Source organism: Aquarana catesbeiana, unplaced genomic scaffold (genome assembly GCF_042186555.1).
Source record: "Aquarana catesbeiana isolate 2022-GZ unplaced genomic scaffold, ASM4218655v1 unanchor229, whole genome shotgun sequence".
NCBI lineage: Eukaryota > Metazoa > Chordata > Amphibia > Anura > Ranidae > Aquarana > Aquarana catesbeiana.
In genome coordinates this window covers 462,038-478,968 of record NW_027362656.1, presented here as the reverse complement: position 1 = coordinate 478,968, position 16,931 = coordinate 462,038, and the positions used below count along the sequence as shown (strand labels likewise).

The 16,931-nt window shown below is 46.2% G+C and overlaps 1 protein-coding gene across 1 annotated transcript in view; it reads right to left on the bottom strand.

Annotated features, from left to right (window-relative positions):
• The window catches only part of LOC141121771 (uncharacterized), a 192,421-nt gene that overhangs the window by 80,317 nt on the left and 95,173 nt on the right, over window positions 1–16,931 (bottom strand). Inside the window, 5 exon segments of the mRNA XM_073611489.1 lie at window positions 2,696–2,837; window positions 2,959–3,168; window positions 3,248–3,475; window positions 3,556–3,653; window positions 3,770–3,887. Coding sequence (XP_073467590.1) covers window positions 2,696–2,837; window positions 2,959–3,168; window positions 3,248–3,475; window positions 3,556–3,653; window positions 3,770–3,887 — 796 coding nt within the window.

Genomic DNA, 16,931 nt, shown 5'->3' with positions numbered 1-16,931 from the left:
TCTCCACCTCTCTAAGGTTTCCTACCCCTGACACAGAGTATATAGTGCAGGGGTCAGGAGTATGTAATGTGCAATATAAATTATAAAGTGTAAGGGTCAGGACTAATATTGGTATTCAGCAATCAGTGGAAGCTTAAATGTTTACATAAGACAAGCTGCAGAGGTCTCACACCGCTGCCTCCTATCTCCTGAGACTGCACTCAGTGACTTGGGTCTGAGACTATACAGACATATCCCTCCACAGCCATCAGACAACAGAGCAAGTAATCCTGGGAGAATTGTTCTGTCAGACATCTTGCCATACCCAGGTATGGGGCATAAGACCAAGCACATACCCCAGGTGTCTAGGTCTAGTAACGCCTTTGAAAATGAACATTTTGCTGCCAGCTGAACCTCAGAATCTCCATAAATCCAGTCTAGATACATAAATTGTGTCTGCAGCACAGAGAAGGAAGATTATCTGAGAGGAATACAGGATGGGGAACACAGCTCAGAAAAGCAACCAGGGTATTACAGGCTCCTTGCTCTACTCATGACCAATCAGTGAGCAGTATGGGTGGAGGAATGTATTTAGTAGGGATGCACCGAATGGGTTTTTTGATGCCGAAACCGATACCGAAAATAAATCTTCCTTGATCCCGAAAACCGAAACCGATACCGAAACAGCACCGAAACCGAAAGTGACTGTTTTTAAAAAATATTTTTATACAGGAGATGATCAGAGACTGGGGACATGGTACAGGAGATCGTCAGAGACTGGGGACATGGTACAGGAGATTGTCAGTGATTGCAGACACATTACTGGAGATGGTCAGAGACTGGGGACATGGTACAGGAGATGGTCAGAGACTGCAGACACATTACAGGAGATGGTTAGAGACTGGGGACATGGTACAGGAGATGGTCAGAGACTGGGGACATGGTACAGGAGATGGTCAGAGACTGCAGACACATTACAGGAGATGGTTGGAGACTGGGGACATGGTACAGGAGATGGTCAGAGACTGCAGACACATTACAGGAGATGGTTAGAGACTGGGGACATGGTACAGGAGATGGTCAGAGACTGCAGACACATTACAGGAGATGGTTAGAGACTGGGGACATGGTACAGGAGATGGTCAGAGACTGCAGACATGGTACAGGAGATGGTCAGAGACTGGGGACATGGTACAGGAGATGGTCAGAGACTGGGGACATGGTCAGAGACTGGGGACATGGTACAGGAGATGGTCAGAGACTGCAGACACATTACAGGAGATGGTCAGAGACTGCAGACACATTACAGGAGATGGTCAGAGAATGGGGACATGATACAGGAGATGGTCAGAGACTGGGGACATGGTACAGAAGATTGTCAGAGACTGCAGACACATTACAGGAGATGGTGAGAGACTGGGGACATGGTACAGAAGATTGTCAGAGACTGCAGACACATTACAGGAGATGGTGAGAGACTGGGGACATGGTACAGGAGATGGACAGACACTGGAGACACATTACAGGAGATGATCAGAGACTGGGGACATGGTACAGGAGATTATCAGAGACTGGGGACATTGTACAGGAGATGGTCAGAGACTGCAGACATGGTACAGGAGATGGTCAGAGACTGGGGACATGGTACAGGAGATTGTCAAAGACTGCAGACACATTACAGGAGATGGTCAGAGACTGCAGACACATTACAGGAGATGGTCAGAGAATGGGGACATGGTACAGGAGATGGTCAGAGACTGGGGACATGGTACAGAAGATTGTCAGAGACTGCAGACACATTACAGGAGATGGTGAGAGACTGGGGACATGGTACAGGAGATGGTCAGAGACTGCGGACATGGTACAGGAGATCAATGCAGCCTCACCAGCGTCCATCAAATGCAGTTTCACAAGTGCCTGTCAGATGCAGCCTACCAGTCAGTTGTAGCAGCCTGTCTGTGCCCGTCATGCAGCCTCACCAGTGCCTGTGTCCATATGTAGCAGCCCGCCAGTGCCCATGCCATGCAGCCTCACCAATGCCCGTGCCCATCAGATGCAGCAGCCCGCCAGTGCGCATCATGTACAGCCTGCCAGTGCACATGTTCTGCAGCCTGCCAGTGCCCATCATGTACAGACTCCCCAGTGCCTGGTAACGCAATGTCACGCTGTGTGTCAGATCTGAATCGCCGTATAGCCAGTTTCATGCCGGTACGCCCCTCAGAGTCTCCCCTCCCTCCTCCTCCTCTCACTCCTGTCCTACACAGCCTCCCCAGTGCTTGGTAATGAATGTCACGCTCACACGTGTGTCAGAGCTGGATCTGAATCGCCGTGCAGCCGATGTCCCGCCTCCTATGACACACAGCACAATGATTCCTAGCATTGGATCAGAGTGCCGTCTATCACAAGAGGCGGGAAATCATTACATCGGCTGCGCAGCGATTCAGATTTAGCTCTGACACACGTGTGAGCGTGACATTCATTACCAAGCACTGGGGAGGCTGTGTAGGACAGGAGTGAGAGAAGGGAGGGAAGACTCTGAGGGGCGCGCGGGATGAAACATGTGCGGCACCCGGTGGGATTGCCCCACCCCTTTTTAGGGCGCCATTATCGGCAACATTTCTCTTTTGGCAAATTGCCGAAAAGGCCATTTTTTTGCCTATATGTTTTGGCGGCTGAAATTTCGGTGCATCCCTAGTATTTAGTGTTAATGACCCACCTGTGCTGATCTCTGTAGGAGTGTCCTCCTCTATAAATGTCCCCGTTATTCCATCCTCCTCCATAGACTGCTGATCATCCCTCACATACCTCTCTTCTTCTTCTCCTTTAACCTCAAATTCTATATCGATTGGATCTCCACTCTAAATCATGAAAATGAGAGAAAATATCATCTGTAAGATATAAGCTTTGATATTGTGACTTCACATAAAAAATCCACACATTGTCTCTATAAGTATGTTTTATAACCTGTATCCCACCAACCTTGAGGTAACAGTGAGGGATGGTGTGATCTTCCTGTGTGGAATCCCGGGAATACAGAGGAAGGGGACATCTCTCTGGTGGGTTCCTGGTATTAGGTGCCTCCATCATATCCTTGTGTCCTTCTGGTAACTCCACCATCACTCCATACTCCTCATCCTCCGCTTTATACTCTTCTTTAACATCAATAATATCACCCCCGAGGATTCCACTCTGAATATATAATAAAACATTCATTATAACAAACATGCTGTGTATAAATCAGAACTACTAATAATTGTCAATCATCTACCTGATGATGGTGAGGGATGGTGTGATCTTCCTGTGTGGAATCCCGGGAATACAGAGGACGGGGACATCTCTCTGGTGGGTTTCTGTAGCTGGATGACTCCACCATGGTGTCCTGGTACAGATCTTTGTGTTCTTTTAGAAACTCTGACTCCTCCATCACCCCATCCTCATCATCCACCTCTTTTATCTCTTCTTTAACCTCAACTTTAGAATCTCTCAGGTTTCCACTCTGAATATAGAATAAAAATGACATCAATGCAGATAATGTACAGATCCTAATGATACTATCAGTGATTGTTCCTCATCTACCTGATGATGGTGAAGGATGGTGTGATCTTCCTGTGTGGAATCCCGGGAATACAGAGGACGGGGACATCTCTCTGGTGGGTTCCCATTACTGGATCCATCTGTAGGAAACACACACACTGACTGAATACATTGTTTCTATGTGTTTATCAGATGATGGGGGATCTAGGTGGACCCTCCGTACTGCTCTCTCCTTTACAATAAAGTCTCCTCTTACCCGGTGATGTGAGGGGCAGCTGATTGTCCATCATGACGTCCTTGTAGAGATCCTTGTGTCCTTCTAAATACTCCCACTCCTCCATGGAGAAATAGACAGTGACATCCTGACACCTTATAGGAACCTGACACACACAATGATACAGTCACCATCCAGACACATCCCTTGTCTGTTACTGGATAATGTCCCAGAATTCCCAGCACCGCTCACCTCTCCTCAATGATCTCTCTGGTGACTTCTAGAATCTTCTTTGTATTTCTCTATTCTATCAGGGAGGGAGGTGGAGGCAATGTGATGGTCATATGATCTCCAGACTTCACAAGAGGAAAACTCTAGATCTGAACACAAATAGTAAAATTTAAATGATATTCCCAGAATCCTCCTCACCTCTCCATTCAGGTCTCCATTTTATCATAGCCCAACTTCAGTCTGAGGTATAATTTACCCACACAGGACCCCCACACTATGCAGGTTAAAAGCTTGTAGCATGCATTCTGATGTCATTACATACAATGCAGGACCAACAGTCCCACTTTGCTAGTGAGATACCAAGGGTCCGCCCACATCCTAAGAGCATCAGAAAAAAAAAGCCAGATGGAGGTACATTGGGAGGAGGAATTGTGAGGTCAGTGTGATGTCATAGGACATATAGACTCTGGATGGAGGGACATTTGAGGGGCCCTCTATATGAGGCTCCTGTGCAAACTAAATCATTGTTTCTGGGTGCGTCCTACCTCTCCTAAACTAAAAAGTGAACTTTGACCTTTACCATACAGAAATTAGTCAGGTATCTGTGAAAGTAAGCTCTCATGTGATCAGGTGACGTGCAGGGTGCAGAAGATGAGATGCAGAACGCAGGACATGGGGTGCAGGTTAGCACAGGACAGTAATGCAATCCCCCCTCCCCCTGTGTCCTCCTGCATGTCCTGTACATCTCCCCCAGCAGTGTGTGAGAGCAGAGTGGATGGAGAGGACATCTTGTGTACATAAAGCAGCATGTCCCTCCCTGGCTGGTCTCTTAGTTGGCTGCTTTGCAGGCTTGTCCTGGTTACTCCTGTAAGGACCCTGTAGTCCTGTTTCTTAGCACTTTGTTGCAATGCCGAGGTGGCACCATGTTGGAGATTTGGTCCACCATGGTGATCTCGGATTTGACAATAGATACATGGAAATTCAGCTGGTTCAGCAGGGATCGGTCACATTTCCATCCATGTGTGGTCACTGCCGGATAAAAGTCACTCGATCAGCGGCTGCAGCCAATAGCTTCATCACTGATCTGTGTATTCTGAGAGCGGAGGAGCGCCCCCCATTGTCAGAATACAATAGTGCAGCGGGGAGGATTCGCCCATCCCCCTCCAATGTGTGAATGGGGGAATTACTGCAGATTTTTTTTGCTGCTGTCCTGCTGTCTGAACGATAAAACTGAACCATGTATGGCCAGCTTTGGAAGGAAGATATATTCATCATCATTAGTGATGGGCTCAGGCATGTTCGAAAACCCCACGTTCCCGATCCTGCCAGGAAGCCGACACTGCACATCGCTAATCACAGGCAGGGAGACATTTCCTGATCTGTGCAGCTGAGGACCAGGAAATGTCTCACTGCCTGTGATTAGCGCTGTGCAGTGTCGGCTTCCTGGCGGGATCGGGAATGTGGGGTTTCCAACCAGGGTTGCCACCTTACCCCTTTAAAACCGAACACATAATAATTACACAGGCTCTGTGGCTGATTAAGGTGATAATTAAACTCACTTGGTGCCTTATCTGCATTAAATTACCCTCAGAACCTGTGTAATTCATATGTGTTCAGGTTTAAAGGTGGCAACTCTATTTCTAACACACCCGAGCCCATCTCTACTATTCATTATCAACTGATCCTCCCTAAAGGGGTTAATCTCGGTTTCCACACTATATATGTGTGTATCATCATCCGCTGGAGATTAAAGACATCACAGTGACTATGGAGGAAGAGGACGGACATGACGGGGGATTACTGGGTGTAAATAGAAAATAAGATCTTATTACCTCCTCTGCTGTCACTTCCAGCAATGTCTTCTCTATACTTCCTCCCGACTCACCTCTCACCCGGAACTTTCTGGCTGTACCCGACATCACTTCCTGTCTGTACCTGACATCACTTCCTGTCTGTACCTGACATCACTTCCTGTCTGTACCTGACATCACTTCCTGTCTGTACCTGACATCACTTCCTGTCTTCCGAGCTCCACTGTTGACAGGAAGCATGCGGCCTCCACTGCACTTTATTTTTTACCTGAACTTTATTGTGAATCTCTGCAGCAGGAGCTCCACTGTCACATGAAAAATGTAGGCTGGACTAGGCCATCAAGGTTTATATCACTACTATACTTTATGCCTTGTCAGTTTTTGTATTATAAATGCTGTATAATATATGCAGCAACTTCAATTGATTTGTATTTGTTTGATAAAATAAATAAAAATTATTGTTAAAAAAAAAAAAGAAAAATGTGTCCTCCACAACTCCACTTTTTTTTATTTTCAAATGAACTTTAATGTAACAATCAACAAATAGACAATGCTACAGGAAGTGGAGGTCACATGATTCCTGTGTAGAGTGGAGCTCCAGTGACTGCCGTCTCCAGCACACACTGATCCAATCTGTTGTTCTTATTTATTGAGCCCGGGATTTGCAGAAATACAAGAAGATATTTTTGGTAGGTTTTGCACTTTCTGTAAAGTGCTGTCCTTAAAGGGGTTGTAAAGGTAATTTTTATTTTTTTTTAAAATAACAAACATATCATACTTACCTTCACTGTGCAGCTCGTTCTGCACAGAGTGGCCCCGAACCTGGTCTTCTGGGGTCCCTCGGCGGCTGTTTCAGCTCCTCCCCGCAAGCATTTACCACCTTAATGCGAGCTCCCTCGCACGGTGGTGAGTGCTTGCGGGCGCGCTCCCGTGATACAGCCGGCGGCTATAGCCGCTCGCTGTATCACTCGGCCCCGCCCCCCGGCGCGCCGCGTCATCGGATGTGATTGACAGCAGCGCGAGCCAATGGCTGCGCTGCTTTCAATCCATCCACTGCAGCTAATCAGCGACCAGGCTGAGCTGCAATGAAGATAACGAGAACGAGCAGCGAAGATTCGAGGCGTCAGGTAAGTTAAACGGGGGGCCTGGGGTCGGCGGTATTGTCAAAAGTTTTTTCACCTTAATGCATAGAATGCATTAAGGTGAAAAATTTTTTATCTTTACAACCCCTTTAACCGCTTCAATACCGGGCACTTTCACCCCCTTCCCGCCCAGGCCATTTTTTTATCTTTCAGCGCTGTCACTCACACTTTATATGAGAATTGCGCGGTCATGCAACACTGTACCCATATGAGTTTTAATTATTTTCTGTACACAAATAGAGCTTTCTTTTGGTGGTACTTAATCACTGCTGGGTTATTTATGATTAACTTAAAAAAAAAAAAAGTTTTTCTTAGTCTCTGTCAGTAAATTTTGTAAATAGGTAATTTTTCTCCTTCACTGATGTGTGCTGATGAGGTTGCACTGATAGGCAGCCTATTAGTGCAACCTCATCAGCGCACATCAGTGAAGGAGAAAAATTACTTATTTAGAAAATTTACGGACAGAAGATTTTTTTTTTTTGTATCAGATGGGTACTGATAGGTAGCACTGATGAGCATGCACTGACTGGCATCACTAACGGGCACTGATTAGCATCACTGATGGGTACTGATTGGTGGCACTGGGGGGCTTTACTGTAATCAGGGGTTCAGGGCACTGACGATCAGTGCCCTCATTACCTGTCCGGGTGTCCCCTGCGAGGAGATGCCGCTGATCGGCTGTCCTCACCACACACTTTGTCAGTGTGAGCCGAGGAGAGCCGATTACTGCCACTTCCACATTTACATGTGACCGGCTGTGATTGGACACAGCCGATCACATGGTTAAAGAGATCAAGGTCGCGCAGTGTCCTGGGAACACGGCACAGCCATGATCGCCCGCAGGTGCGTAAGAGTGACCATTCTGGGTTGCCGCCCACCCAATTCGACACTGGGTGGGCGGCAAGTGGTTAAGTTAACTTTGTAAACTGGATTTGTTTATAAAAGCGATTGTTTAACATTTACCAATTTATATTTTTTGGTGGTGATGGAAGTTAATGATTATGTTGGAAGAAGGATTCAATCCATGTCTCTAATCACAATCTCATTGTCCTTGTTCCACCTTCATACCAACTAACAGGGCCAAGACTGAGACACACATGGATCTCCACACAAAAAATGTTTTATGGTTCAATGGTATGTCGGCATTAAACCTCCATCTTCCTGAAAATCATATCTGTTCTGGTGCAAATATTATCCACTTAACGATCGCCTTGTACTGAGGACAGGGGGGGGCGCTGTACTGAGGACGGGGGGGAGCACGCTGTACTGAGGACGGGGGGGCACTGTACTGAGGATGGAGGGCATAGTTGCCAACAGTCCCGAATTTGTCGGGACAATCCCGATTTTGGACCCTCATCCCGATCAGAGGCTGTCCCGAATCGGGATTTGCCCATCGAAAATCGGGAATGTTTGCAATTTCCATTTTTTGGGAAGCGGGCTTCAGTAAAATGGCGGCTGGTCCCGCCGCCGCCGCTGCTTGATCGCTCCTCCTTGTGTTCAGTAGAGAGGGGAAGATCCGTGCAGCCAATGAATCGGCTTCTCCTCTTGCACGGATCGGCCCCTCCCCTCTCCACTGAACACATGATCAATGAACTGAAAGCTATATGAGGCAGGTAAGTAGATAATCAGGAAGTTGGAGGCTGTAGCAGACAAAGAGGGAGCTGATCGCTGAGCTGGGAACTGTAGGAAGCAGAGAGGGAACTAGTCGTAGACTGGAAGCTATAAGAAAGGGAGCTGTAAAAGGATCATGAAACTGTAAGTTGTAGGAGACAGAGAAGCAGAGAAGGAGATAATCCTAAACCATGTAGGAGGAAAGACGAAGCAGATTGGTTGTTGGCTCTGAACCATAAAGACTTACAGGAGGCACAGTGGACCCTGATTGCTGCCGTGAATGGACAACAGAGCAATGTGACAACATACCCTATAAAAGCTTGAAATGCAGAGAAGGCACGGTAGTAGCTAAAGGGGAAGGAAAGAGAGAAGAGACAGGTCATATGCCGATTAAGTATTGGGACGGGAGAGTAAGAGATGGCAGATTTGTATAAATATGGTCAGAAGAAAGAAAGTGAGTGTCAGAATGTGAACTGATCAAAGATGTGTGAGGGCACAGAGGTAATCATACATTGGCAGAAGAGAAAGAAGGCCAGAGGTCTGATCATGACCAGAGGATAGATGTGGCTGAGGCTGAGTATGATCTGATCACAGGCTATTGTTAGAGTAGTTAAAGTGGCTCTGAACATGACTGGGGGCAGAAAAGGAAGATAATCGTAATGGTAGCAAAGATAGATAGGGGACAGTGGGAACAGATGTCTGCTCTGAGGGGGTCTGCACTGATGAGGGGGGTCTGTACTGAGGGGGTCTGCACTGATGGAGGGGGGTCTGCACTGAGGGGGTCTATACTGACTCTGCTGGGTGCACCTGATGCAAGGAGGGACTCTGCCGGGGGCACCTGATACGTGAAGAGACTCTGCTGGGGACACCTGATGAAAGGACAGACTGTGCTGGTGGCACCTGATGCAAGGATGGACTCTGCTGGTGGCAGGCGACGTGGCAGGTGACACGCACAGGGATCCCACTGATTCTGCATTATGGTGAGTTGAATGATTTATTTTTATATTACAATGTAATAATAGAAATAATGCGCTTCAATCATCCTGACACCATAACAATCATGGTGCCGGGATGATTGAAGAGCTAACACCAGGTGTTTGGAGTATCTTTATCTGCTGATTGTTAAACTTTCTAGAATACACATATTTCTATTGTTGTGTAGGATCTGGGGCTGCTGTCCCTTCATTCCTCTCTCCCCCTTTCCCTCTCCATCCCTTACTCATCTCAGACTCTAACCACACCCCTTTGAGACACGCCCATTCAAGCCACGCCCACTATTCACGTAAACCATGCCCATTTTTGCCACAGGCTTGGTTTTCATTGCTAGGCCACGCCCACAAACACATGCCCCGCCCCCTAATTATTATACGGCTCCGCCTACAGCCAAAAAAGTGTCCCACATTTTTTTTTTTGCAATGTTGGCAACTATGGGAGGGGTGCTGTACTGGGGATGGGTGGCATTGTACTCAGAATGGGGGCGCTTTACTGAGGATGGGGGGCGCTGTAGGCAAAGCGATGTGCTGGTACAGTGCTGCCTACTCCCAGGTTTAGGGCGCGCATGTTCACCCTCACCCAGCTCCGGCTGCAATTGTACACAGAGTCCCGACCAATGATTCACACCCGGGACCAGCTGATCGGCTGTGTCCAATCACAGTTCAGAGCTCTGTGTTGGGTTGTGTACAGAGGGAATGATCTGTCGGAGATCATTAGTATAAAGCAGCACACTGTACACACATTACACCAAGTTAAGGAACATATTTAACCCCTTCATCACCCTAGCTGTTAATCTTTTCCCAACAAGTGTCATATTTTTAGCACTGATCACTGTATTAATGTCTCTGGTGATGTCAGTTCCCCCCAGCGGCAGTTAGTGTCAGATCGCACTATCACAGTCCCACTAGAAGTCGTTTATCTCCGCCATTTGATTTTTCTTTGTATCAAAAACATGTAACAGAATACATTTAGGACGAAATGTATGAATCATGTTTTTTACAAGAGATAATTTAGGTAGATTTTAAAGTTTAGGTCTAAAAATGTCACACTGAGAAAGTTGTATTGTATTGTGAATTGTTTACATTATTTGCAGTTTATTAACCACTTTAAGACCGCCCCAACATCGTTTGACAGCGGTTAGGGGGCACGCGCCTGCCCCCACAGTGCACACGGCAATCGGATTCATTACAGAAACGATCAGTCTTCAGGTCCAGGCCAATGATTTCTGGCCTGGACCTGCTGATCGGTTCTGGCGAATGAAAATGCTTCCTCTGCCTGTAAATGTAAACACGTTCTGGAATTATTTTCGGTTCCAGAGCGCAGAGAGAGGACATCTAAAAGTGAATTACACCAACACTACACTGACACAGTACACATAGGCACACTCCCCCCCCCCCAGTTAATCCCTTCACTCCCTGTCACTGTGTCACCAATTGTAGTTTTTTAAGATTTTTCACTGATCACTGCATTGGTGTCATTTGTGACACTAATCAGCATTAGGGCAGTTAGTAGTAGGCCCAGGTACCCCCCTAAATCCCCCCTAATAAAGGTTTAACCCCTTGATTGCCCCCCAGTTAACCCTTTCAGCCCCTGTCACCAGTGTCACTAATATAGTGTACTCTTTTCTGATCACTGTATTTAGTGTCCCAGGTGACACTAGTTAGATAGTTAGCTAGTTACTGTCAGGGTACCCGCCATATATTGCTGAATAAAGCTTTTACCCCCTGATCACACCCCAGTACAGGTTTTAGCATCAGGTTCAGCGTCAGCCCCAGGGAGAGTCAGATTAGTGCCAGTAGCAATAACACCCACGCACGTACCATACACCTCCCTTACTAGTATAGTGTTTGAACGGATCAATATCTTTGATCTGATCAGATCTATACTAGCATCCCCAGTAGTTTAGTGTTCCCAAAAATGCAACTTTAGTAGGATCAACCCAGATACCTGCTAGCACCTGCGTTTAGCCCCTCCGCCCATCCCAGCCCACCCAAGTGCAGTATCAATCGATCACTGTCACTTACAAAGCATAACACACATACCTGCAGCATTCACAGAGTCAGGCCTGATCCCTGCGAATGCTAAAATTTGTTTTGGTAGCGATTGAAGCAGGCTCTGAGAATCAGGTGCTCTTTTTGCCTGTGAGTTTCACTAGTTGTACCAGTAAATTTAGAGGCCACAATGCCCAATCTAGGGTACACTAGTGAAGAGGCCTACACGTTTCTGAGCATGACAGATGAGAGTGAAGAGGAAGTCACCCATATGTCAGATTCAGACTCAGAATAGGATCCAGTAGACAGCAACGGCACCCTGACAGATAGCTCTGACGACAGAGTAGTGGTCCCTGCTAAGGTCAGGCGTACCCGACCCCGTTCTTCTGTTGTTGAGGTGCAAGAACCGCAGGGCTCTCGTATGGAGCAGAGAGCCAGTACTAGTGCCGCTCATCCTTCTGGTAAACTGGCAAGCACCAGCAGCCTAGTACATCCTGGTCGTAGTCAAACCAGCACTGCAGTATCACGCGGTGACGTGGCGAGTCCCATAAGTGCAGTTCAAGCCGGTGAGGTGGCAAGCACAAGTAGTGTCCCGCTGCCACCAAGAAAACAAACACAGGCCCGTTGAGCCCATAGCGCCCTTCCTGCTGCATTTGCCAATCCGAATTGGGAGCCCACCACTTCTGCAGCGCCCATACTTCCCCCATTCACTGGCCAACCAGGAATTCAGGTGGAAACAGTTGATTTTACGTCACTTGATTTTAATTCGCTGTTTTTCACGAAAGATCCCTATAGATCCATTGTAGACCAAAGCAATTTGTATGCTGGTCAATTCATCACCGCTAATCCCCATTTGACCCTTGCCAGAGATTGGAAACCTATTATGGTTTCCGAATTTAGGACCTTTCTGGGCCTATCCCTCCTCGTGGGCATAGTTAAAAAAAGTGAGTTGCGGTCATATTGGTCCACTGACCCAATTCATCATATGCCCGTGTTCTCTGCATCCATGGCCAGGACACGATATGAGCAGATCTTGCGTTTCATGCATTTTAATGACAATGAACTTTGTCGTCCTCGGGTGACCCTGAATTTGATCGGCTTCACAAAATTCAGCTGCACGTAAACCACTTCAACCAACAGTTTTCAGCCTTGTTTACTCCTGATCAAGTTGTCTGAGTTGATGAGTCCCTGATTAAGTTTTCTGCCCACTTGTCTTTCAAACAGTATCTTCCCAGCAAGCGTGCCAGATACGGGGTCAAGATGTATAAGCTCTGTGACAGGGCAACAGGCTATACATGTAGTTTTATGGTTCACATGAAGCATCACAACTGCCCTGACTACATAGGGAGCACCGATAAGATTGTGTGGGACTTGGTGTCACCCTTCTTCAGAAAGGGGTACCACTTGTACGTGGTCAATTATTACACAAGCGTGCCACTTTTTAGTCACTTGTTTGATCATGGAATTGGCGCATGTGGCACCGTGCGACCTAATCGCCGGGGCTTACCCCAGCGGCTTGTAGATTCCCATCTTAGGCTGGGGGAGAGAGCCTGCTTGAAGTGTAATAATTGGCTCGCAGTGGAGGGATAATCAGAATGTTTTCATTCTGTCCTCCCTTCATGCAGACACAACGGTCCAAATTCAAAGGGCGACTGGTGTTGTTGAGAAACCCCTCTGTGTCCACGAATATAACCTTAATATGGGAGGGGTGGACCTCAATGACCAGTTGTTGGCGCCGTACCTAATTGCCCGTAAGGCCAGACGCTGGTACAAAAAAATATCTGTTTATTTATTTCAATTGGCTCTGCTGAACGCTTATGTGCTATACAAAGCATCAGGCCGAACTGGATCCTTCCTTAAATTTCAGGAAGATATCATCACAGCCCTTCTGTTTCCAGATGATGCTGTGGTCCAACTTATTTTATTTCAGGTACTTATATAGCGCCGTCAATTTACGCAGCGCTTTATATATACATTGTACATTCACATCAGTCCCTACCCTCAAGGAGCTTACAACCTAAGGTCCCTAATCCACAATTATACATATATTAGGGCCAATTTAGACAGGATCCGATTAACCTACCAGCATGTCTTTAGAGTGTGGGAGGAAACTGGAGTACCCGGAGGAAACCCACACAGGCACAGGGAGAACATGCAAACTCCAGGCAGATGGTGTCGTGGTCGGGATTCGAACCAGCAACCCTTTTTGCTGCTAGGTGAAAGTGCTATCCACTACACCACTGTGCTTCCCAATGCAAATGCAGTGAGCCAGCTGCATGAGAGGCACTTTCCAGAAGTCCTCCTTGGTAGCTCAGGCCAAAGAACACCCCCAAATGTCTTGTCTGTAGGAAACGCGCATACAGGCGTGACACCCATTTTTATTGTCCCTCCTGTCCTAACCAACCTGGTCTCTGCATCAGTGAATGTTTCCAACGCTACCACACACTAGTAGAGTATTAGCGTAGGGTACAGCACTGCACAGTCCTAGGACACACTTTCACAGGGTCTCCAAAGATGCCATCACATTTTTAGAGACCCGAACCTGGAACCTTTACAGTTACAAAAATTGTTAAATATATATATATATATATATATATATATATATATATATATATATATATATATATATATATATATATATAAAATAAAAAATCCAAAAATAGTAATTTTCTTGTTCTTCTCTCTCTATTGTTCTCTCTCTATTCTGTTCTGTTTTACTGTATTTTATGCTTAACTGCAATGTTTTATTGGCTTTGCAGGTGTGTAATTCTTTTATAATTTACTGTATTTTATTGTTAATCCTTATTTTATTTGTAGCACTGATATAGCTATCTTGAAAGCAACAGCGATACATAAATCAGTGACTCCAGCACTGTAGGAGGTGATTTCACCATCACAGTTGAAAAAAAAAGCATATATGCCGAAGCATGGGGCAGGGGTTAAGGGGCGATTTGTCCCTAACATTAGGGGCGGATTGCCTCCAAGCTTCAGGATATATTTTTTTACTCTTTTTTGGCACAAAAGTTGTTTTATTGAGTTAATATTTTATTGTTACCATTGTTTGCTTTTCAGGTATGCCATTCAGCTGCAGCCCACAGGCTGCATGAAAAAAAAGAACATTACAATATATTCCCAGCAAGGACCAGTAACGTACTGGTATGGTGCTGGATTTTGAGTGGTTATACCAGAATGATGCCTGAGGGTTTAGGTATCATCTTAGTATCATTCTTTTCGCTTCCCTGAAGACGTTCACTACGAAACGTACGTCGGAGCGGTACGTGGTCACATGTCCTATCATCCAACAACATCCGGATCCTTTGGCTGCCCCCCTGTGTAAGCTGGAACGCACGCCAGCGTGGAGGAGACATGAAAGGCTTTTTCTGACTGCGAAGTCACCCTGACATGCAAGCAGCCCCAGTGCCGGGTAGGCACCCACCAATGTAAGCGGCCATTTGGCTTTTTAATTTGTTTACTTTTTTAATAAATGGTTTTACGCTATGGAGACTGTTTTTGTTTCCTATGTATCCTTATCCTATCTTGAATGAGCCTGACGGGAACGATCCATGCCTATAATACCAACCACAGTCCGGCCATCCATGTGAGCAGGCACAACCCTGCACAAGCGCTAGTGACTCTCTTTTTAACTAAAGGAGTCATTGGTATCTGGTAAGCAGATATCTACTACTTCGAGGTGTTTTCCTTTTCTTTTGTTTCTTTGGTGATGGAAAACCTTTTGTTTACAGCAACAAGATTGGGATAATATTGAAAGATATCACTTCAACTACTTCAATCACTTTTTTATGTGGACAATCAATCACTATATATGTTTTCACTAATGTGGGCACTTCAATGTGTAATCTAACTATGATTTGTCAATATTATGATTTTCATTTTTTTTGGTAACACAGGAGATATATTTATTTAGAGCACTTGAATAGTATGGTATCTAGCGCCCCCTAGCTTTCTTACATTTCCATTTTTTTGGTAATGCAGGAGATATATTTTTTTGGAGCACTTGAATATTATGGTATCTAGCGCCCCCTATCTTTCTTACATCATTCTTTTCAACCAGCGGTCGGCTTTCATGTAAAAGCAATCCTAGCGGCTAATTAGCTAATTAAGAGGGAATGTCACCCCCTCACACCATCTTCCATGGTTTTCTCTGGCTCTCCTGTCCCAATAGGGAACCCGAGAATGCAGCCGGTGGTTCCGCCAGCTGACCATAGAGCTGATCAGAGACCAGAACGGCTCCAATCATCTCTATGGCCTAAGAAAACGGAAGCTACGAGCATTTTATGACTTAGGTTTCGCCGAAAATAAACAGCGCCATTGAGAAATTGGGAAAGCATTTTATCACACCGATCTTGGTGTGGTCAGATGCTTTGAGGGCCTAGGAGAGATCTAGAGTCTAATAGACCACAATTTTTTCAAAAAAGAGTACCTATTACTAACTATTGCTATCATAGAGGATATTTACATTCCCTGAGATAACAATAAAAATAATAATACAAAAATTGAAAGGAACAGTTTAAAAATAAAATAAAAAGCAAAATAAATAATAAAAAAAATCACCCCTGTCTCCCCATGCTCACGCGCAAAGGTGAACGCAAGCGTCAGTCTGGTGTCTTATGTAAACAGCAATTGCACCATGCATGTGAGGTATCACCGCGAAGGTCAGATCGAGGGCAGTAATTTTAGCAGTAGATCTCCTCTGTAAATCTAAATGATGCGATCGGTACTGGAGAGGGTACAGTAGATGATGGGATCGGTACTGGAGAGGGCCCAGTGGATGATGAGATCAGTACTGGAGAGGGTGCAGTGGATGGTGGGATCAGCACTGGAGATGGTGCAGTGGATGATGGGATCAGTACTAGAGAGGGTGCAGTGGATGATGGGATCAGTACTGGAGAGGGTGCAGTGGATGATGGGATCAGTACTGGAGAGGGTGCAGTGGATGATGGGATCAGTACTGGAGAGGGTGCAGTGGATGATGGGATCAGTACTAGAGAGGGTACAGTAGATGATGGGATCGGTACTGGAGAGGGCCCAGTGGATGATGAGATCAGTACTGGAGAGGGTGCAGTGGATGATGGGATCAGTACTGGAGAGGGTGCAGTGGATGATGAGATCAGTACTGGAGAGGGTGCAGTGGATGATGGGATCAGTACTGGAGAGGGTGCAGTGGATGATGGGATCAGTACTGGAGAGGGTGCAGTGGATGATGGGATCAGTACTGGAGAGGGTGCAGTGGATGATGGGATCAGTACTGGAGAGGGTGCAGTGGATGATGGGATCAGTACTAGAGAGGGTGCAGTGGATGATGGGATCAGTACTGGAGAGGGTGCAGTGGATGATGGGATCAGTACTGGAGAGGGTGAAGTGGATGATGGGATCAGTACTGGAGAGGGTGCAGTGGATGATGGGA